Here is a 24,649-nt window from a genome sequence, read left to right on the forward strand (position 1 = left end):
TGGCTCTCTTCCTGAGACTTGGTTCAAATTAGCCAGATGTCCAAATACGGGTGCACCAGGATTCTTTCTTTTCGCAAGGCCACCGATGCTACCAACATAACTTTGGAAAATGTTCTGGGAGTGAATGCTAGACCAAAAGGCAGTGCCTAAAACTGATAATGGTGCCCCAACACCACAAAGTGTAGAAAGCATTGGTGTTCCAGTCAGATGGGAATATGAAGGTAAGTCTCTGACAGATCCAAGGAGATCAGAAATTCTCTGGACTGCACCGCCATTATCACAGAGTGTAAGGATTCCATGTGACAATGAGTCACCTTCAAGTGACGGTTGACCCTGTTCAGATCCAGGTTGGGACGAAAGGAGCCCTCCTTCTTGGGCACAACAAACTAAATGAAATATTTCCCATAGTTTCTTGAGACATGGGCACTGGAACAAGAGCCCTAAGTCTGAAGAGCCTTTGAAGCGTGAACTCCACTGCCGGTTTCTTCTGCTGCGGAGTGGCAAGGGGACACCATGAACATGTCCAGAGTGAGATTCCAGCTAGTTCAGCTGAAAGGCAGAAGGTGCAGGAGCCGAGTGCGGCAGTGACAGCAAATGCCCTCTCCCCCTGCAGCCAGAGACCGTCTCTCTACTCAGCTGCTAAGCGCTGAGTTTAGGTAAGGTTTAAAAAAAAATTATTAACCTGAAACGGAGACAGTTAGAGGAGTTTCAGGACTTCCTCCTGTCTCCGTTCTCGGCATACCATACTGATGTTTGCTCCCGCTCGCATTGGAGTTGGGGAACTGGACAGCCTGGTGGGTTGAGTGACCCCTAGTGGGCTAGGCCCCACACTTAAGCTTTGATCTTGCGTGGTTACCAGTGGTGGCCATTTCTGCGTGCCCTTGTGCGTGTGCTACTGTCCTCTATAGGCTGTTGGTGTGCATTGGCTTTGTGCATGTGTTGTTAGCTCGGTTTTTGGGCAAGCTTTTTACTGCACAAATTTTTTTTTATGCGCTTAACTTGAAGCGCAAGTTGTGCATGCATCTTGTCGTGCCTTCTTCTCAGTGCTTATTTTTTGGACGCATTTCTTTTTTGAGCATGAGCTGTTCCGATGCACGCCTACCGCTGCAATGGCACCAGTAAGTAAGAAGCCTAAGCGTCTTCCTATTTGTGTTGCTTATCATAGTAGTGCTTCTCAGCCTGACCTGACTAGATCTGGAATGTAATAAGAAATATGCAAATATGCTTAATAGTTCAAGTCATAATACACACAAAACTCTCAACAATATAATATGTTTTACCCATGCAAAACACTGAACATATACAGTTGAATTGACCACTTGAGAACTGTTAATGCAAATAGTATGCTATGGAACACAAATATTTTGTCTGATTATCACCTATAGAGTTTACATCAGTTTGTGAATGCAAATAATTATGATATTTATCACAGTTAGTCCATACCTGAGCATTGGTTGTTTAGGATAAGGAGGCTGGTCACCATTCTGGCACTGTTGTGGCTTTTTAGTCACCTGTTTATAAATGTTCCTTGCAGTCACTCCAAGCCATAACATGGTGGAAAGTGTAGAATAATGTAATACTATGCCAACCTAGAACAATAAAGGTAACACATATAGACAATAATGAATGGATAGATGTCAACAGCATGAATGTGTACATGTATCATTAAAAATAGGAAAAAGTAGTTTTAACGTAAATATAGAACAGAATTTCTACGCACATCCATTTGATTTGAGTGTGCTACATTTGGAAATCTAAATTTGTGGCCAGATTCTTATCTAGATTCAAACATAGACAGTGGATTTACATTTTTAAGCTGTTTTAAGATACAATCACCCACTAAATTATGAAACAGTAAATATACAATGTTGAACCCAAAATTTCTTAGTGGCTATGACTGTATATGGGTCATAGATCTCCTCCTATTTAGTTGATGTCCCATATGCTGAAGAATATTAGTGCAACAAATATATAGCCCTGTTACAAAAATAGAATGCAATGTTACCATTAGAGTCAGTTAGAATTGTAAAGGTTAATCGATTTTAGCATTAATACCCACAAACTCCCTCACCCCCCCAAAAAAAATCAAAAAGCAGAATATCTGTGAACATAGTTACCCATTTTTGCTGCTCATATGACTTGCTCTGCATATACTATAACTAACATGGAGTAGCAGTTTGGATTCCTGCAAAGTCAGATCCTTATCAGTTGGCATTTGGCAATTAGAAATGTTTGTCAAACAGGGCCATATCTTAGTGGCCTCTGTCTTATGCATAATCATATGGAACTTGTTGAGCTGCTTAGTTGTTGTAATTTTTTAAAAATTATATTTAGCAAATAACTAGTATATAATAAAAGAAAGAAACATATATAGTATAAACATTTTTGGGGATTAATTTTCAAAAAGTTTCACTGTATAAAATCAGAAGTTACACATGTAAGTAACATGTACCCATGCAAAAGCATGATGAATGTGTGCACTAGAGAGGTCACACTTAAATGTGAACAAAAGAAAAAGGGAGACAGTTTATGGGCATTGCAGGGCAGGGTGAAGTTTACACAGAAATTAGCATTTGCTAAACTGTAGAGGCACATACACTACCAAACTTATATGCATGCTTTTTATACCTACTTGAGATCTGAAGATGTTATTTATTAAAAAAATGTATAGCCCGCTTGATCATCAACTTTTGGCAGTTAATAACAAAACATATGAAAAATTCACATTATAGTTCCAATACTTGTCTTTTACACCACTTGTCTTTTGTCTGCAGTTATTAGGTGGGAGGTCTGGATTAAGTGGTGGGAGTCAGGGCGAAGTGTTGGAAGGAGTGGGTGAACTGATGGAGGTGTCAGCAAACAGGTGATTACAAGTACGAGACAAGTAAGTATTTTCATAAGTGGAGTACATGCACACTATAGAAATACATGCCTCAGTGCATAAACTGGTAAATGCAAGCACATGTTACAATTATTCCAAGCTTAAAATACGTGCATGCACTTTTAGGCGTAGAATGTATTTGGCCCCCTGCATTAAAAAAAATGTGTGTGTATTGCCACACAGTTTATAAAATACAGACATAAATTTGTGTGCACATATATATGGGTGTGCCAACTTATGCCCACTGTTGAAAACTATTCTCTTGAATTCAGCTATCTGAATGGGTGCATGTGAGCAGATTTGATCCTCCCTATATATGTGTCATTTAAATGTACCATTCCTTATATATTTTACTGTTTACTTTTTAGTAATTTTTCCTTCCCAGTGCAGCACATCTGTGAAATGTACATAATTGGGAGATTCAGCTACTTCAATAATCATTGTGAACACTGCTTCTTTATGAATTAAATAAACCATAGCAAGTTACTACAAGCAATTTCAGCTTCTTCTATGCCACTTTTATACAAGTATTTTGAAACTGAGTTCATTGCAGTACTCATTTCCTTTATTGATGTTTGTGGTGCAGCCCCTTCTCCACTTGTTCCATGGGATATAAATGTAACAAATAAATAAATAACTCGGACTGCTCTAAAATCCTCCCTCTTGCAAATGGGACATTTGTCAGTTCTGTAATAGGAGCTGTGGTCATTTGGACAATAGTGCTTGGGAAACGGGCAGGAGGAATAAAGAAGCAAACACTGGCTGTTTCCTTTATGTGCAATGTATTTACAGTGCAAATCACATCAAAACAAAGAATGCAGCTCATTTTAAGTTGAGGAAGTATACATATCAAACATAGCAGGTTTTAGCATAGGCTGGCTTCCTGCCTACTCCCTGAGGCCTCCTAACCCTGCTAGGCCCTGGGTTCTTATACTCTGCTGAGGGGCTCCCCCTTTACCCAAGATTCTCTGTTGTTCTGGATCTTAAGGGGGACCAGGCGAGATAGCTTGCCTAATCCCTTAAGGTAGTCTGAGGGAGTTTCCTATAGACTCCCTCACAGGGTCAAAATCAGAAACATATCCGAGGATGTTCTTTTCCTGACCTTTACTTTACATATGACCTACATCTAAATAAATGTATCCTTTTGTTTAACTCTTTCAGGATAATACTTTAACAACACATGTACATTTGTCATGCCAACAATGTAATATAAATTAGTTTCTGATTTGCTATATGCCTCTTGCCTTACCACAAGCCTAAAATGCCCCCTTTGCCTAACCCCTAAAAGCCTGCCAAATGGACCCCACCCCTCCAAAATTCTAACCTATCCTCACCCTCACCCCTGTCTTCAAAATCCTTTCCCACCCCATCCCCCACCCAACCCCCCAGCAATCCCCCAAATGCAGCCCTAATCCCCCTATCCCAACAAGCCCCCAAAAGCCTCCCAAATGCTCCATAACTCCCCTATCCTACTCCCATAAGCCCCCAAATGTGTCTCCAAATCCACCTCTAACCCTCTTTACTCCTACCCACCTTCCTAGTTCCCACAATGTATTTACTAGGGATGTGCATTCGTTTGCGACGAAATAGGAAATAGAGACGATATTTCCTATTTTGTCACGGTTTGGGGGGTGATGAAACGATAAGAAAATCCACAAAAAGGAGAAAGGGCACATTAAAAAAACAAACCCCAAACCAACCCAAATCTTTCAAATTTAATTAATTGCAACCCCCACCCTCCCGACCCCCCAAGACTTGCCTGACACCCCCCCCCCAAGACTTACCGAAAGTTCCTGGTGGTCCAGTGGGGTCCCGGAAGCGATCTCCCCCTCTCGGGCCGTCGGCTGCCACTAATCAAAATGGCGCCGATGGCCCTTTGCCCTTACCATGTGACAGAGGCTATTGGTGCCATTGGTCGGCCCCTGTCACATGGTAGGCGCAATGGATGACCCATTCCATTTTTTAAGATGGCGTTGGCCGTGCATTGCTCCTACCATGTGTCAGAGGCCGGCCAATGGCACCGATAGCATGTCACATGGTAAGGGCAAAGGGCCTTTGGGGCCAGTTTGATTACTGTCAGCCGATGGCCCAAGATTGGGAGATCGCTCCCGGGACCCCCAATGGACCACCAGGGAATTTTGGCAAGTTTTTGGGGGGTCGGGAGGGTGGGGGGTTTGCAATTAATTAAATTTGAAGGGTTGGGTGGGTTTCGGATATAGTTTCGGGGTTAATCAAATTAAAATCAGCCCGAATCACGGGAAAATGAAATTTCCCATGGCGGGCCAATAATGAAGGCAGAACTAAAAGGTTCGACCGAGTCACATCTCTAGTATTTACCCCATGGAGGTAGGAAGCTCCTTGATTAAATTTAGTCTGCAGTACTCTTCAGGGCTGTGGAATCTGGCAGTTGTTTCTCCTGATCCTAGAGATGGGGAATAGGATGACCTCGTTTCTCACCCCCAGGAAGGACAGCCTGCCATGACCCTGTTGTTAAAATTCAGCTGCCTTGCCGAGGGGACCATATTGGAATGAAACCATCAGAGCAAAACAGAAAATATGTGTGCGTGCACATAAAAACATATGCGGGAATACAAGTTTTCAGATACACGTGAACATTTTACCATTTGCGTGTATTTGTGCACACATGTAAAATGTATGCACATACTTCTGGCCATAAATATGCATATTTTAGAAGTTGCACAGATGCATCTGCACAGATTATAAAATATTATAATAAATCAAGTTGGACTCATATATGGGGCCATGCAGAATTGTTTGAAAGTTATTCTATAAGGGCTAGATTTTAAAAGCCCGGTGCGCCTATTTTGCATAGGCCGCCGGCGCGCGCAAAGCCCTGGGACATGCGTAAGTCCCGGGGCTTCATAAAAGGGGTGGGAGGGGGCGTGTCTGGGGTCAGGGGGCGGTCCGGGGCAGGTCCTGGGGCATGGCGATGGTTCAGGGGCAGGCCGGGAGGGCGGTCCCGAGTCTCCTGGCACTGCGGCCTGTGCCGGGGGATGGCGAGGTGGCGCGTGCAAGTTACGCCTGCTTCAAGCAGGCGTAACTTGCACAACAAAGGTGGGGGGGGGGGGGATTTAGGTAGGGCGGGGGGTGGGATAGATAGGGGAAGGGAGGGGAAGGTGGGGGGACGCGGAAGAAAAGTTCCCTCCGAGGCCTTGCACGCGCCGGCCCTGGATTTTATAAGATACGCGCAGCTACGTGCGTATCTTATAAAATCCAGCATACTTATTTAAAATCTACCTGTCAGTGTTGTATTCCAAAGAAAAATATAGTTTGCTGAATCAAATCAAAAGTTCAGCAGCAAAAAATGTGGAAATCAAGCCAGAATACAGAAATAGGACACAGTCTTAATTGCAAGCAATTTAACCATGGTCCCCAAAGAGAAAGACAACTTGAACCACTTGAATACTCAAGCAGGACTTTGGGAATCCCTCAAAGTTCTCCCAAAAGATATCTTCTCCCTTTTGAAATTCTCTAGACTAGTGTTTTCAACTCTTTCCAGGAGGCACACCTAGCCAGTCACAGTTCCAGGATTAAGAATATAAGAACATAAGAAATTGCCATGTTGGGTCAGACCAAGGGTCCATCAAGCCCAGCATCCTGTTTCCAACAGAGGCCAAAACCAGGCAACAAGAACCTGGCAATTACCCAAACACTAAGTAGATCCCATGCTACTGATGCAATTAATAGCAGTGGCTATTCCCTAAGTAAACTTGATTAATAGCAGTTAATGGACTTCTCCTCCAAGAACTTATCCAAAGCTTTTTTGAACCCAGCTACACTAATTGCACTAACCACATCCTCTGGCAACAAATTCCAGAATTTTCTCCGATTATTCTTAAATGTGCTACTTGCTAACTTCATGGAATGCCCCCTAGTCCTTCTATTATTCGAAAGTGTAAATAACCGATTCACATCTATTCGATCAAGACTTCTCATGATCTTAAGGACTTCTATCATATCCCCCCTCAGCCATCTCTTCTCCAAGTTGAACAGCCCTAACCTCTTCTGCCTTTCCTCATATGGGAGCTGTTCAATCCCCTTTATCATTTTGGTTTCCCTTCTCTGTATCTTCTCCATCGCAACTATATCTTTTTTGAGATGCGGCAACCAGAATTGTACACAGAATTCAAGGTGCGGTCTCACCATGAAGCGATACAGAGGCATTATGACATTTTCCGTTTTATTAACCATTCCCTTCCTAATAATTCCTAACATTCTTTTTGCTTTTTTGACTGCTGCAGCACACTGAGCCGATGATTTTAAAGTATTATCCACTAAGATGCCTAGATCTTTTTCCTGGGTGGTAGCTCCTAATATGGAATCTAACATTGTGTAACTACAGCAAGGATTATTTTTCTCTATATGCAACACCTTGCACTTGTACACATTAAATTTCATCTGCTATTTGGATGCCCAATCTTCCAGTCTTGCAAGGTCTTCCTGTAATGTATCGCAATCCATTTGTGATTTAACTACTCTGAATTATTTTGTATCATCTGCAAATTTGATAACCTCACTTGTTGTATTCCTTTCAAGATCATTTATATATATATATATATATATATATATATATATATATATATATATATATATATATATATATATATTGCCACAATGCATACACTGGCTCTCCTATGTATGCAAACCTTTCTCATGCATATTAATTATGGATATCCTGAAAACCTGACTAGTTAGGTAAACCTCCAGGAGAAGGTTGGAAAATATTGCTTTAGTCTCCTTTTCTCCTATTTTAAAGAATTTCAGCATTCAGGGGTTCTCAAACCAACTCTCGGGGCTCCCCCCCTTCAACCAGTCAGGCTTTCAGGATATTCCTAATGAATATTGTTACTTTTGCCGGTTGCAGCAGGCCACTTCAAGCAGCTGCACTCACCTTCAGCACCGCCGCAGGGCCAGGACACCACCAACTCTGACGCAGCATCAATGCTGCCATTCTGCCTCCTTGAGCTTCTCCTAGGTGCATGCGTGTAGTGCATGCTGGAAATAGCAAGCCCCGCAGCAGGAACCGCAGCAATGGCGCCCACTGATTACGTCAGCACGGCTGGGTATTTAAACCCCAGCCATGCTCCAAGCAAATGCGTCAGCAATGGGTCTCCTGCCTAATCTGCAGTACATGTCGCCTCAGCGTATTCCTGTCTCTCCAACCTGCCTTGCCTTGCTTCATCTTGTCCAGCCTGCCTCACCTTGTCCCTCCAGTCCTCTTGCCCTTCTTCTCAAACTGACTTCTGCACTGTTCCTTGCCTGGACCACTACTACTCTCGACTTCCATTTACCTCTGACCTTGTTGCTTGCTGCCTGCCCCAGGCTTCCTGTCTCTCCTTTTCCTGTGGGACAATCACCTAAGCCTTACTGGCCCCCAGAACCCAAGGGCTTAACCTGCAGGAGTGTGGGAAGGAAAGAGGATTGGGGATGGTGGGAGGAGAGAAAAGGAGATGTGGGGATGTGGAGGATGGGAGATAGGGAAGATTGAAGGAGGTAAACCGCAAATAGGGGATAGGAGAAGAGGAAGGAGTGGTAGAGATGTTCTGGGATTGAGGAAGGGGAGGAGGGAATAGGAGAGGTTGGGTTCCAGGATCTGGGGGATAGAATCTGAGATCCAGGGAGATAGGATCTGAATTACAGCTGTGGCTGGTGGGATGGGGGGAGAGGCAGCTGTCTCTCCTGTGCTTTGGTCCCCCTTGGCTCCCTATTGAACCTCTCAGTCATTCTGGTACACACACACACACACACACACACACACGGCTGCAATCCCTTTTCAGTCACACCCCAAAACACTGTTGCTTCCTCTGCTCCCTTTTCTCTCACATACAACCATGTCCCCCAGCCTTTCTCATTCCCCAATGATTTTCATTCAGCCTTTTCTAACCTCTCCAAATGATCCCCCTTTTCTTTCTCTGTTCTAAGCTCACTGTCTCCCATCCTGTTCCTGAGAGTGGTGGGGTAGGATTAGGAAACAGAGGGCTCTTTACTGACTGAGATTCAGCACAGCTGGAAGGCAACAAATTTTCAACGAGTTTACTGCCCCCAGATTTTTGTTATCCTAGGCAGAGGCCTAGTGTACCTCTCGACAAGTCTAGGGCTGGATTTGCCTGTCACTCCTAAGGGACTCCCCCCTTACCAGATTGTTCCTCTGTTTTAACATATAGTGGGCCTAGACTGCCCTACATTTTGCTTTGTTTTACATTCATTTTGTTTATTTTGTTTTAAATAAACAAAAACAAAAAAATCTCAAAATGAAATGCACCCACATTACCCAATAGTTGAAATGAAAACATTCCAGCAAAACATCTGTGATTGTTTTAGATGTTTCTGCATGCTTTACTGTAAACCGCTTTTACAGTTTGCACTTGTTATGTGGTATATAAATGCATTAAATAAACACATATATAATACACTTCCAGACTTTTTGTATGATAGTCCCCAGTCAGTGCTTTTCGCTGGCAGCCACCAGGAGGAGGGTTTTTTTTAACAATGCACAGTTTCCCTCACAATGCATGCTATTTATGAGATACATGTCTCGTGAATGAAACAGTACATGGCCCACGACCTCCACTGCTAGAACAAGGCACAGTCACACGGTCCTGCAGACCAGAAAGAGCCACCGCCGTGCAGCACACAGAGGACAGAAATAGCAGGCTGGGGGAAGGCGGAAGCCAGTGTGATGGGCGAATTCATTGGCTCGTGAGGGGCAGAGAAGGTAGTCCAGGGATTAGGATGAGGGACAGAGGGATATTTCTGGGCTTGGTCTGGGGGAGGGGGAAGTGCTGGGGTAAGACTGCGGAGGGGACAGGAAGGAGAAAGATAGAGAAGAGAGGAAAGGGGGAAGAGAAGAAATGTGAGAAAAGTTTGAGCTGATGGGAGGAGATGGGGAAGAGGGGATAAGGAAGAAGACAGATATTCTTTTCACTACAAATGCTTTGTGGGTATCAGCGAGCATCAGTATAAGAGGGTTTTGAATTGAATGTGTACTACAGCTCAGAGTTAGCGGAGACCGAATATGTGCACAAAACCTTTATTTGTCTTTGCACATTTAAGGAATTGTAAATTACAAAAAAAATATGAAGCTATGCAGTGAAATATTTAAAGCTGTCATTTTGAGCATACCCAGAGTATCAACTGTCATTCCAATATAATCTTATTTCTGCTGTGTCTGAAGCTAAAGAGAATAGGTAAAATAAAAGAAACACTGTATCTAGCTACATGCACAATAATTTTGATATATAAAGTTTATACTAAACAATTCCAGTGGTCAAAGTGTTTCAAATCATATAAAACAAAATGTACTACTCTAAGCTGAAGACAGCAATCATATCATCAGAGTAATATTAACAGTTGCTAAGGAAACCAGCTCCTCATATATTCTTCCACTATTTTCTTCCTACAGAGTACATTAGCAGCTTTTATATCCTTTTGCTCTCATTCCATGTGATTGAGTAGTCCACTCAGTGGTCCAGCTAAAGATTGCAGATGAATGTGAATAAAATGTATTGGCTATTTCAGGTGTAATCAGAGACTTGGAAGAAGTTTTACAATAGATACATTTATTTAACTTTAAAAAATGTATATACCACATAAATCAAATAAATTTTACTAGGCGGTTAACAAGCAAATGTATATCATCAAATACATCTAAAATAAACATAAAGTAAACTTAAAACAGCTTAAAGCCACAATAATAAACATATTAAGTACTCAAATTCTTATATTGACAGTTTTTCAATTTCTCAGCTACTACACTAGACATTTGAGCAGATTGCGATACAATTTGATACTGGAAATGAAATGCAAGCCCTTTGGGAAGTGAATTCCACAGAATCGGGCTGATAATAGAAAAAGTTCATGAACAAGTTTTACTAAACAATGTTCTATGGTGGAAGGAACAGTTAAGCTAAAAGATTATTTCTGGATTGTAAAACTCAAGAGGGTTGTTGATACAACAATAACAATTCAGACAGACAAAGTGGGCCAATGCCTATAACAATGTTAAAACCGAGAACCCAAATTTTGAACTTGATTCTCTGTTGTACTGGCAACCAGTGTAATGGAATCAATGATGGAGAGATAAGGTCAACACACCCAGGGCCATGCTAAGTTTTCTGCTGCCCTGTGTGAACAATTACTGTGCTGCCCCCCCCCCCCCCCCCGATTCATTCAGTTTTTGCCCCAGACCATTAAATAAAGCCCAGCTCCCTCCTGCAATCTATATTTTAAAAAACTGATACGCCCCCACTCCCTCACCTCAGTCACATACACAGAACACAGACAGACCCTCACCAAATACAGAGCAAAGAGATCAGAAAGTGTAAAGAGAAACGTGCTGAGAAGAACTGAACTGGAACCCACAACAAGCCAGCCTCTATATGCAGTAGAGATGAGCTTTATTTTTTCATATCGGGACGTATTTCGGTTTGGGCGCTTCGTCGAAAATTTTGTTTTTGGCGGATCATTTTTTGTTGTTGCAGATAAGAAAAACAAGTCAGAAAACAAATCGAAAAAAAAACGAATCGGGGAAAAAAAAAGAATCAGAAAAAAAACCACCCCAACCCTTCAATTTTACTTTCTTACAATCCCCCCCACCATCCCGATCCCTCCCCAAGACTTACTAAAAGCCCCGGTGGTCCAGCGGGGTCCCACAAGTGATCTCTCCCTCTGGGTCATTGGGCTGTCGGGCCTGCTACGAATCAAAATGGCACCAATGGCTCTTTGCTCTTATGATGTCACAGGGGCTACCAGTGCCATTGGTTGACCCCTGTAACATGGCAGGAGCAATGGCCGGCCGGCACCATCTTTTGCTCCTATCATGTGACAGGGGTCGACCAATGGCACTGGTAGCCCCTGTAACATAGTAAAGGCAAAGGCTATCGGCGCCATTTTGAATACTGGCAGCCAATGGCTTGAGTGCAGGAGATCGCTCCGGGACCCCCAGCTGGACCACCAGGGCTTTTAGTAAGTCTTGGGGAGGAATTGGGATGGTGGGGAGATTGTAATACAGTAAATTTGAAGGGTTGGGGTGGTTTTTTTTTAAATAAATGTGCCCCTCCCCCCCACACTAACCCGAAAAATGAATTTTCCCCAAAGTTCGGGGAAAATCTGGTTCATGGTTCATGTACCCAAAACCACTACAAATTAGGCAATTTTGTTGAAATTGATTAATTCGTGATAAACGAATGCACATCTCTAATATGCAGAGCAACAATGGAAAAACAGGAACATTACCATTCTTCATAAAACATTAAATAATGTTTTATGAAGCAATATAAAACCTCAATCATAACAGCAAAACCACATTCACCACTGTTTCCTTCTCTATGCACCAGCCTGCTCACCCCAGTTTCTCTTTTTTTCTCCTCCCAATCTATCAGCCCATTTCCATTAGGATTTTTCTCTCTTTCTCCTCCAACCTGACCCCACCAGTCTGTTCCTACCACCTTGCCGGTCCCCATCAGTCTCTCCTTCTTTTCCCCAGTTTGTTTTCAGTCTCTCTCTCTCTCTCTCCCCCCTCCCCAAACTGTCTCTACCAGTCTGCCTCTTTGCCCAGTTTGTCCCACCAATCTCTCTTCCTGTCAACCTTCATCAGTTTTTCCCTCTTCCCACAATCAGTCTCTCTCAACCTTCCCAGTCTGTACCCTTCAGTCTCTTTCTTTCTCTCCCCCTAAGCCTGTCCCAAAGTCTTTTTCTCTCTTTCCCCAGCTCATCCCCACTACCCTCTCTTGCCTTCACCACTACAGGCAGTCTTGCTCTTAATCCCATCACTGTATTGCTGCTAGGGATATGCATCGGGTGCCCAATCGTTTTCGCTTTTGGGTTCATCTGGCCACGGGAAAATCTCATTTTCTCATGGATCGGCATTTTTTTTTAGTGAAAAATCGTTTTTTTGGCTTAGTGTGCACTAACGGCTTAGGGGAAGATTTTCAAAGGGGTACGCACGTAAGATAACACGTGTACCCCCTGAAAACCTGCCCCAAGCTCCCCCTGTGTGCGCTGAGCCTATGTTGAATAGGCTCGGTGGTGCACGCAAGCCCTGGGACATGCGTAAGTCGCGGGGCTTTCCTGGGGGGGCGTGTTGAGGGCATTTCGGGGGGGGGGGGATGTCACGGCGGTGCGTCATCCAGGGCTGAGACCGCGGGCATGGTTCTGGCCCGGGGGCATTTTGGGGGCATGGCCAAGGCCTCTGAAACTGCTCCCGGGCCAGGGAATAGCGCGCCGGCGGCTGGCCCAGAGCACGTAAGTTACGCCTGCTTCGGGCAGGCATAACTTTGCCAACAAAGGTAGGGGGAGTTAGACAGGGTTGGGGGGGTGGATTAGGTAGGGGAAGGTGCAGTGGGGTGGAAGGAAAGTTCCCTCTGAGGCAGTCTGCGCGGCTCGGGGCACACAGGCTGCCGATTTTGCGCAGCCTTGCGCACGCGACCCCGGATTTTAAAAGATACGCGCGGCTACGCGCGTATCTATTAAAATCCAGCGTACTTTTGTTTGCGCTGGTCGCGTGAACAAAAGAATACGCGGGCACAGTTTTTTTAAATCTATCCCTTAGTGCGCAAACTCCTGTTAGTGCGCACTAACAAAAAATAACAAAAGGTAACAAAAAATAACAAAAAAATGGTTTTTTGTTAGTGCGCACTAATGCGAGTTAGCACACAATAACCCGAAAAACGATTTTCACGAAAATTTGGGGGAAAAAGTGTTCATTTCGCATTTTAACTGATATATAACAAATTAAGAAATATCATACGATATTTCAATTCGTTATAAAAACGATTCACATCCCTAATTGCTGCTGCCATTATACTATTAATCCTACCACCACTATTGCTCCTGCTGCTTCTCTAGCAGGCCACTTCTGATCCTGATCCCACTGTCCCTTTCATTCCTTTTCCCAGCTCACAATAGACTGCTGTCACCAGAACTGTTGATGGGTGTCCCATGTAGGTCACCTATGGTTGGTTTTGGTAGTGGTAGCGGTAATGGTGGGGGAAGGAGGGCAATTGCCCAGAGGTCCAACACCACAAGGGGTTCCCTTTGGTGAAGCTGTACGATAGTGAGGCAGTACTTCAGAGCCCTTGGCACTGGCTGGGCTCACTCCTTAGTTTCTGCACGGTTTCTAATACTGGCCTGTGGCCAACTCTGATCCCATTACTATCACTGTTCCTGTCCTGTTCCAGTCCCTGCAGACTACTGCTGCTGCTCCCAGTGTACATGGACACCTCTGATCCTGCCATCATCACCGCTCCTGCTTCTGGGTCTCACAGGCTGCCACTGATGCTGTCACTATTCCTATTCCACCTATGTGGCATACAGCCTTTTGAAGAGATTGTTTTATTTTTTCGTTTCCTGTGACCCTCTGCAGTGGCCTCAGGGATCCCTGATTGGGGACTGCTATGTTACTGTATAGGATTAATGATGCATGGGTGTGAATAATGGGTCTAAGTGCTGGACTGTGATTGCATGTGTGTCATATCTATAACATACTGAAGAGGGCTGAGGAAACAGTACTTTTTCTTTAAATAAAAAAGGTGAGAAAAAGGCTCTGAAAGAGAATGTTTTTCAACTCTTTCTTGAGACTTTTTTTCTGATTCCATTTCAATGGAATGGACACAGCAAAAGGAAAGATGGTGGCCTGGGTGAGCATCCATGATTTTCCCTGTGAGACAGAGAAAATAGAAATTACACTTTTTCTTACTTAGAGGCTGATGTACTAACCCATGAGATTTCATGCAGGTTTTTGGCCATTTCATGTGGAAGTTTGCTACCCATACAAATGAGCTGGCTAGCAACATTTTGCTGTGGGGATCGGCATAAAAATGTAACTTTACACCTCAATAGATTTTTTCTTGCAAAAAATGGCGCATAATGATGTTTTTGCAGGCTGGTTTTCACTGAATTCCTAAGTAATAAGCTTTGCATGATCTTGCATCGCAGCAGCTCATTAATTTTGAATTTGAAAAAAATTCCTCATGTAGCAAACTATACGCTACATTTGGGATGTGGAATACTGGGGTAAAAATTTAGAAATGGAGTTTTATGCACAAAAATGCAAAAACCCCTGAAATTTTGGAGGGAGAAGAGAGGCATTTGCACATGAATGCCATTTGTAAAATTTTTTGATGCTTAGTAATTTGACCTCCTAGAAAAGAATGGGACCTATATGAGCAAAAAGGATGCCATCTGAATTTTCTGCTGTTCTGAAGAGGATAATGTTATGCGTGGACCCTTGGGCTGGTTAGGACTGAGGATGGGGAGCTGAAGAAGCCCACAGCAAGATCCTAACCAGGAGGCGGTATGGGGACTCGAAGCTGGCTGAGACCCTGGATTATGGTGGAGCCCTATGCGGCCAAGGACTCGGTACTTTGTGGATGGACGGACGATGTGGGAACCTGAAGATAGAGGTGTCTTCACCCTGGAAACCAGTACTCCCCTGGGAGGAGCCCTTAGGAGCCCGGTCACTGGGACTTAGGAGATTCTCACCCTGGAAGCCGAAGTCCCCCCGGGAGGAGCCCGTAGGAACTCGGCCGCTGGGACTTAGGCGACTCCTGAAGTGAAGACAGTCTGGACGCAGGTGCCTCCTGCAGGTCGTGGATTCCAGACGGCTGGCGCCTCCAGCAGGTCGTGGTTAGTCTTCAAGGCCAAGCCGGGAGTCGGAGTCCGGGGAATGGTCCTCAGCCAGTCCAAGGTCGGTGTCCAGAGAGCAATCCACAGCCAGTCCAAGGTCAGTGTCCAGAGAGCAATCCGCAGCCAGTCCAGGGGTCGGAGTCCAGAAGAATCAGTCCGGTTAGGAGACAGCGCAGAGGCGGGACGAAGAACAGCACCAAGGGAGCAGAGGGCGAAGAGGAGTCAGGAGACAAGCCGGGTCGGAACAAGACAATCCAGGAACGCAACAACAAACCAGGAACCAGGAACCTTGATTGCAAGGCAAAGATCTCTTCTGAGCTGCAGGGTAATATACCCTGCAGCGTCTGACGTCATCCGCCGGCCATCTTTGAATTCTCCCGCGCTGGCCCCTTTAAGAATGAAGTCTCTGTGCACGCGCGCGCCTAGGGGGAGGAGCCATCGTCAGGCTTCGGCGGCGTCTCCCTCGCGGTGGGGACGCCGCGGCAGGCAGCGCTGCAGGACCGGAGGGCTGGCGAGCACATCGGCCGGGCCGGGGCGGACCTATGGTAGGTGAAGGGACCGGGCCACGGCCCGGTCCCATAACAGATAAATCTTTTGGGAGCAGAAGCCTCAAGGAGATGAATATAAATTTGGGATGTGCATCATTTTTTTGATGGATGAAAATATCGTACAATATTTTCAAATCCGTCATGTATCGGGGGTCCCCGAAAATGATAGGAATACCCCATGACATTTTCATTTCATTTTCATTTTTATAAGGTGGCGCCGGCCGTCCATTGCTCCTACCATGTGACAGGGGCCAGCCAATGGCACCGATAGCCCCTGTCACATGGTAAGGGCAAAGGGCCACTGGCGCCATTTTATTTACTGGCAGCCGACGGCCCGAGAGCGGGAGATCGCTCCCAGGACCCCCGCTGGACCACCAGGTATTTTAGGAAAGTTTTTTGGGGGGTCGGGAGGGTGGGGGATTGTAAATAATTAGATTTAAAGGGTCAGCGTGTTTTGGTTTTTTTTTGGCTTGGGACAGCTGAAAAACAAAACCATCTGGACCGCGGGAAACAAAATTTCCCACGGGTCCACGATACCAAAACCGGAACCCATTCCAATGGGTTAACAGTGCGCTCCGGCGGAGTGCACTGTTAACCCACAATTGGACGCGTGTTTTCGATGCACTATCTTTACCCCTTATTCAGTAAGGGGTAATAGCGTGTCGAAAATGCGCGTCCAATTGCAACGTCCAATTGCAACATGCAAATGCATGTTGATGGCCCTATTAGGTATTCCCGCGCGATACAGTAAGTAAAATGTGCAACCAAGCCACACATTTTACTTTAAGAAATTAGTGCCTACCCAAAGGTAGGCATTAATTTCTGCCGGCGCCGGGGAAGTGCACAGAAAAGCAGTAAAAACTGCTTTTCTGTGCACCCTCTGACTTAATATCATGGCTATATTAAGTCGGAGGCCCCAAAAGTTAAAAAAAGTAAAAAATTAAAAAAAATTTTTTAAATGGGCCCGCGGCTCGCAGATTGAAAACCGGACACTCAATTTTGCCGGCATCCGGTTTCCAAACCCGTGGCTGTCAGCGGGTTTGAGAACCGACACCGGCAAAATTGAGCGTTGGCTGTCAAACTCGCTGACAGCCACCGCTCCTGTCCAAAAAGAGGCGCTAGGGATGCACTAGTGTCCCTAGCGCCTCTTTTTGTCGCGGACCCTAATTTAAATAAATTAATTTACTGTATCGTGTGCACAGGAGAGCGGGCGCTTGCCTACTCTCCCGCGATTTTTACTGTATCGGCCCGTAAGTTTCTTAGTGTTTCAAAACTGCATAAATAGCTAAATATATCCCTTTATGACAGCAGGTATTTGAGAAAAACCAATATTTGACTAGAGAAGAGAGAGTGGACAGGAGAAGAGGGAGAAAATGTTTGGGAGGGAGAAAGAAATGCTGGGGAAAGAAGAGAGAGTATATATGTGGGGAAAGTGAGAAAATATCAGAGGAGGGAAGGGAAAGTGCCCCGGGGGCAATAGGGAAAAGGACTGAGTAGGCTGGGAGGGAAGGGTAGAAGAAAAGATGGAGACTGTGGGACATCACCCTACCCTCACCCCCATGCCTCACCTCCCTTCCTGACTCCCCCCACTGCTATTCACTCTAACCACATACTCAATGTTCACCCCTCATCCCTCCACCATTTCTCACCACCTGCTTATAGCTCAATCTATAACACACACACCTCACCCCCCCCCCCCACCAAACACTGATCCCCATCCCTCTCCTCACACAGATAACTCCACACCCCCATCTCCCACAGATCCCACCTCCTCTCACCTATCCCTATTCCCTCTTCCTGTGACCAACTGCAAAACACACACGTGTAGGTCATGGAGTTATGAAATGTACTTTTCTAAGTTGCCATGATAGACGTATTTAACTTCACTTCTGTCTGGAAATGTAATCTGTTACATTAACTTTTAGGGTCCCTTCCCAAATAAAAATACTTCTCTACAGGTGAGGAATTCGACTTTTAAATTACAATTTTAGACTTGGTAAATACAAGCCTGCAGAGGAAAGTAGTTCTAAAGCTGCTTCCTGGATTTACTTTAATAGATAGATATGAAATTCTTTATTTACATCTTGGCTTTAGAGAACCATCATTTCCTTTTTTTCATTACTGTTCTCTCTGCTTTACTTTTCCCCCCAAAAAAGTGCTGGAGAAAGAAAGGAGAAAAAGATTAGTATTTAAAAAGTACAGAGGATCTCGACAAGAAGAGCACATTAAAGAAAATCTGGTAATGCTGAAAGAGGCAGGGAGATAGGATGGCAGAAATGCAAGTGGAAGAAAAGACAGCTAATGAGGAAAACAAGGAAATAGACTTTTTAAGATATGTCACTGAAAGGAGAAAGGCCGAAGGTGGAATTGTCAAACTGAACCAGAAATGCTAAACAAATACTTTTGCTTGGTATTCAGTAAAGAAGGGATTCAAGAAAGACCACTACTTTTTGGCAAGAGTATCTCTGGGAATTGGGTATATATTGTTCCATTGATGAATGTGTGTGTGATTGAGTGGGAACTAGTAAAACTAGAAGTAAACACAGCCATGGGGTCAGAAGAGAAGCATTCTAGAAATTCAGAGAGATTCTGGCAAGGCAGCTGAAGGAAAAAAACAGCCTGTGTTGAAGAGTTTACCCAGATATTCAGCGACTGCTAAAAAGCCAGATAAGTACTACTTATCTGGCTATCTATCATTTGAATATCAGGCCCCTAGTTTTGAGTGCTCAGGTCAAATGTGAATTTAATCAAGGAGAGAGATGAGGAGGGTTTCAGTATTGTGTTCTTTTCGGAAGCCGTATTGTGAATGGTGTAGAATGTTATGGTCCTCCAGGTAGTCTGAAAGCTGCTTATTTACAATTTTCTCCATGATCTTGGCTATAAATGAGAGATTTGAGATGGGGCGGTAGTTGTTGAGGTCATCCGGATCCAGGTTTGGTTTTTTGAGAATGGGTTTAAGTGTGGCTGATTTGAGAGCATCTGAGAAAATTCCTTGTGAGAGGGAACAATTGATAATATCGGCTAGATATTTGGAAATGTATTCTGGTATGAGAATCAGGAATTTGGATGGGATTTGGTCCTGCGGATGGGTCGAAGGTTTCATTTTTTTAATCAAATTATAGAGGTGGAAAATTTGATTAAAAAAATGAAACCTTCGACCCATCCGCAGGACCAAATCCCATCCAAATTCCTGATTCTCATACCAGAATACATTTCCAAATATCTAGCCGATATTATCAATTGTTCCCTCTCACAAGGAATTTTCCCAGACGCTCTCAAATCAGCCACACTTAAACCCATTCTCAAAAAACTGAACCTGGATCCGGATGACCTCAACAACTACCGCCCCATCTCAAATCTCTCGTTTATAGCCAGGATCATGGAGAAAATTGTAAATAAGCAGCTTTCAGACTACCTGGAGGACCATAACATTCTACACCATTCACAATACGGCTTCCGAAAAGAACACAATACTGAAACCCTCCTCATCTCTCTCCTTGATCAAATTCACATTGGCTTTGACAAAGGTCAATCATTCCTTCTAACCCTGCTTGACATCTCCGCAGCTTTCGATACCGTAAATCACAATACCCTACTAAACCGGCTGTCAGATATAGGTACTACTGGATCAGCTCTCAGATGGTTCGACTCCTTCCTTAGCAATAGAGGCTATAAGGTTAAAATCAATAACAAGGAATCCTCTCATACCAATGCCCCATTTGGAGTTCCTCAGGGTTCCTCCTTATTGCCCACCCTGTTTAACATCTACATACTCCCTCTCTGCCATGTACTCTCAAATCTAAATCTTAAGTTCTATATATATGCCGATGATGTACAAATTTTAATCCCCATATCCAGGTCACTGGACTCAACACTCAAATTATGGAACTCTCATTTACAAACGATCAACCATCACCTTTCAAGCATTCATCTGGTACTCAACACTTCCAAGACTGAACTACTGCTTATAACCCCAGAAGGCAGTCCACTTCATAATCAACTGCATTCTAACATTCAAATATCCCATGCCCGAGATCTTGGAGTTATAATAGATAGTCACTTGAATTTAAAGCAGTTTATAAAACACACAACAAGGGAGTGCTTCTACAAGCTACAAGTACTCAAAAAACTCAAACCGCTACTATTCCACCATGACTTCAGATCCGTCCTTCAAGCTATTCTTTTCTCCAAGATAGACTACTGCAATTCCATCTTGCAAGGTCTACCGGCTTCTACTATAAAACCTCTACAGTTGCTTCAAAATGCAGCAGCGAGAATCTTAACAAATACTAATCGGAGAGCGCATATCTCCCCCATCCTAAAGGACCTCCACTGGCTCCCAGTAAACTTCAGGATCCTTCATAAATCACTGACAGTTATCCACAAAAATATTCACCATCAGACTCCTGTAGATCTGCTACACCCTCTCAAACTACACTCGACGACCAGACCCTTAAGAGATGCCTACAAGGGATCCTTACATGTTCCCCCAATCAAATTTGTACAACACGCTAACATCAGAGACAGGACATTCTCTACCGCAGGACCCTCCATCTAGAACGCTATACCCCCGGACCTCGGACAGGAAACCTGTCTACTAACTTTTAAAAAGAAACTGAAAACATGGCTATTCTGCTGAGCCTTCCCTGCCAATAGCCCAACAGCCTGATTTAGAATTATCATGCCTCCCTCCCATTCTCCATTGTAAATAGTATTTTATTTATTGTATATAGTAATCTATCTTCGTTCTCCCCCTCTTTTTTTTCCTTCTCCCAGTTAAGGCAACCTTGTTAGAATGTAACTTTTATGCTCTTCAAATTGTCTCTTGTTATATGGTTGGTTATAGTTCTGCTTCGTTCGATGTAAACTGAGTTGATTTGATCTGTATCAAGAAAGCCGGTGTATAAAAGCCTTAAATAAATAATAAAATAAATAAATGCTTGGAAGTTCAGAATCAAAGCAAAAAAGTGGTGCTGAAATCTGAGGAAGTGGTATATACACCAGCCGGGGGAGAGACCTCGGTGTGATAGTTTCCAATGATCATAAGTTAGCAAAACAGTGTGATAAGTTAGTTGATGTTTCATATTCAATTTCAATTGCTGGTCCAACATTGTGGAATTCACTTCCCATTGAATTAAGACTGGAAACGTCTACTCAAACTTTCAGAAAGAATTTAAAAACTGTATTATTCCTAAAAGCTTTTCCAACATAGTTATTGTAATTATATATTAATTTTTTTTACTCTACTTTAATTATTACTCTGCTTTTATTCTTTTTCATTTTTCCTCTCCACTATAATTCTCTCTATTATTCTATGTAACACCATTATTTTTATATTCTTCACATTGTAACTGTTTATCATTATTGTTGTATGTGAACCGATGTGACAGCTATGACTGAATGTCGGGATACAAAAAAACCAAATAAATAAAAAATAAATAAATATTCGTTAAACACCAGATTCCAGATGCAGCACAACACATTTTTTATTGAGAAGAAACTAAACCATGAAATGGCAACAACAAGTGGCTATGTTTTTGAGGTTGCTTCATGCCTAGAGAATCCTGAAACCTCCTCTAGAGGCAACAAGAATAGACTCTGCACAGATATTAGAGCTAGAAGGATTCTTGGATGCATAGGGAGAGGCATAACTAGCAGAAAAAGAGGTGATAACGCCTCTGTATAGGTTGTTGTTGAGACCTCACCTAGAATACTGTGTTCAGTTCTGGAGGCTGTAAATTTGAAAGGAAATAGATTGGCTAGAGGTGGCCCAGAAAATGGCAATCAAAATAGTGCAGAATCTGCTACAAAAACCATGTGATTTTAGGCTTAAGGACCTAAATATGTGTATCCCAGAGAAGAGGAGAGACAGGAAAATATGAGAGAAACTTAGGAACAATATCAATAAATATATTTGTTTATGGCAGGAGCAGTGGATATCTGGAATGACCTCTTGGAATGTGTGGTGGAAGCTAATATGGTAATAAACTTCAAAAGGTTATGGGATAAACACAGAGGGGTAGATTTTATAAAAGTATGCCCGTGTGTACTTTTGTTCGCGCACCAGGCGCAAACAAAAGTACGCCGAATTTTAATAGATACGCGCATAGCCGCACGTATCCTTTAAAATCCGGGGTCAGCGTGCGCAAGGCTGCCCAAAATAAGCGCTGAGCTGCGCAGCCTGCCTCCGTTCCCTCCGAGCCCGCACCTTCCCCTCCCTAACCCACCCCTCCAGTCCTATCTAACCCCCCCTACCTTTGTTGCACAAGTTACGCCTGTCCGAGGCAGGCGTAACTTGCGAGCGCCAGGCCGGCCGCCGGAGCGTCAGGGTCCAGTCCGGGGGCTGGTCTGGAGGCCACAGCCTTGCCCCGGAATGCCCCCGATGACGCGCCGGCCGCGACACACCCACCGACATGCCTCTGACATGCCTCCGACACGCCGCCGTGACACGTGCCCCGACACGCGTCCCAGGGCTTTGCGCACACCGGCAGCCTATGCAACATAGGCTCGGCGCGCGCAGGGGGAGCTTGGGCCAGGTTTTCGGGGGGGGGGGGGGGGTACACGGGCCATTCATTGCTCCTACCATGTGACAGGGGCCAACCAATGGCACCAATAGCCCCTGTCACACGGTAAGGGCAAAGGGCCATCAACGCCATTTTGATTAGTGGCAGCCGATGGCCCAAGAGGGGGAGATCACTCCTGGGACCCCGCTGGACCACCAGGGACTTTCGGTAAGTCTTTGGGGGTGGGGCGGTCGGGCAAGTCTTGGGGGGTCAGTAGGGTGGAGGGTTGCAATTAATTAGATTTGAAGGTTGGGGTGGATTTGGGGTTTTTTTTAATGTGCCCTTCCCCCCCCAAAAAAATGATAAGAAAACCACATGAAATTTCGTCGTCCCCCCCCCCCCCCCCCCGGAACCACAACGAAATAGGAAATATCATCTCTATTTCTTATTTCGTCGCAAAATGAAAGCATTAGCTAGTGGCATCACAGACCATGGAGGTAGCCAAGGGGTAACATGCATGAAGTGGTGTTTATGACCTAACAATAGTGGTATTACTGAAGATGACACAGGGGTGACTTGCATTGAGCGGCACTTATGAACCTAACAACCTCTGTTTCTATGTGTAAACTGCCACCCCTGCGGGGTGAAGACTGCTGTCATGGCCGAAGTTGATGTTAAGAATGTAGTTATGTGATCAGGACAGCAAGCTCTCAGGTGTTGCCCACAGGGGTGCCGTTTAATGCCTTCTTCGCAACTAGGTCTCCCACAGGTATAGGGGTCCACAAGCCAGCCACCCAGAAATTTCCTCCAAGCTAGGAAGAGGAGGCAAGGATACTGTAGACACAACAGATACAATTCACTTCACAGTATTATGCAAATGAACAGTTTATTTTTATTAAAGTAAAATATACTGTGAAACACATTTTTCTAATAATGTTAATTACACTATAATACTCTTTCTGTATTTTCTTTCTTTACACAGGTATTAATAGTTCTACTTTCACCCAGAACTTCTAGACCTATGTAAGCTTATCAACAAGACAAAGGAACAAATACTATTAGATACCTGCTTATGTCTATTTTCTTTAACTATTAAAATAACTTTACCTTTTGCTTAATAATGTTTTTCCTTAAAGAATTGAGTCTTTGTGCCTTTTTTTTATATCTGTCAGGATAGCAAGTGCTTTCTTATGTCCCTGCTCAGGAAAGTATATGACTTTTATGTTTTATGTTTGTGTGCTTCCTTTCTGTTTTCTTCCTTCTATGCAGGGGCGGATTGCAGGAAAATATCAGCCCAGGGGATTTTTGCCAAAACCAGCCCACAGGGTATCTGACTTCCTAATGCATCAACAGCTCTTAAAAGCATGCCAAGCTGACTCTGGAACTTGGCAGAATTAAGCCCCAAAATCTACAAAATAAATTTCACATTTTTCCTAAATAACTAAGAAGTAGAGCACTCTTCAGACCAGCAGTGAGAAAACAAAGCTGTAGCCCCTATTCCATCCATGCCTATTGGTTGGGCTCCCCCTCAAGTCTGCTTATATCTCATATATATACTGTATGTATGCATGTATATATATATATATATATATATATATTTATATATAATTTTTTTTAATGCACATACATACTTACACACACACATATCCTGGTCTAGCCAATCAAGCAGCTCTTGAACAGGTGCAAGTAATGAGACCACTGTACTGCCAACATCAGACACACACACACACATGATCAGTCACACAAACAGATTTATTGATTGCAGAAATTTTATTGGCACATATACACTAACACACATAAAGACACACACACGCTTTCTCTGAGACTTTGTCACAAACACACAAATAAACCCAAATACAGAGCAAGAGTGTGTCTGTGTTTGTGTCAGAGAGAGAGAGAGAAAGACACCCACACATACTCTAACACAAAGGGTATGTATAGGTATGTGTCACTCTCTGTGTGACCCAGACACACACACTCTCTCTAACACACTACTATTGTGCTGCTGCTTATGAGTCCCCTGCCCAGCACAGCCACATCATAGTATAAAGTTCTTGCTTGCTTCTAGCCCT

The 24,649-nt window shown here is 43.9% G+C and overlaps 1 protein-coding gene across 3 annotated transcripts in view; it reads right to left on the reverse strand.

The window, feature by feature from the left end:
• Nucleotides 1-24,649, reverse strand: part of ADGRA1 (adhesion G protein-coupled receptor A1) — a 1,158,413-nt gene that overhangs the window by 104,178 nt on the left and 1,029,586 nt on the right. For all 3 annotated transcript variants that reach the window (XM_029609977.1, XM_029609976.1, XM_029609978.1), the window contains one exon: nt 1,444-1,589. In XM_029609977.1, the coding sequence (XP_029465837.1) occupies nt 1,444-1,589 (146 nt within the window). The remainder of the gene's footprint in view (nt 1-1,443; nt 1,590-24,649) is intronic.

The sequence above is a fragment of the Rhinatrema bivittatum genome, chromosome 7 (assembly GCF_901001135.1).
Source record: "Rhinatrema bivittatum chromosome 7, aRhiBiv1.1, whole genome shotgun sequence".
NCBI classification, from domain to species: Eukaryota; Metazoa; Chordata; class Amphibia; order Gymnophiona; family Rhinatrematidae; genus Rhinatrema; species Rhinatrema bivittatum.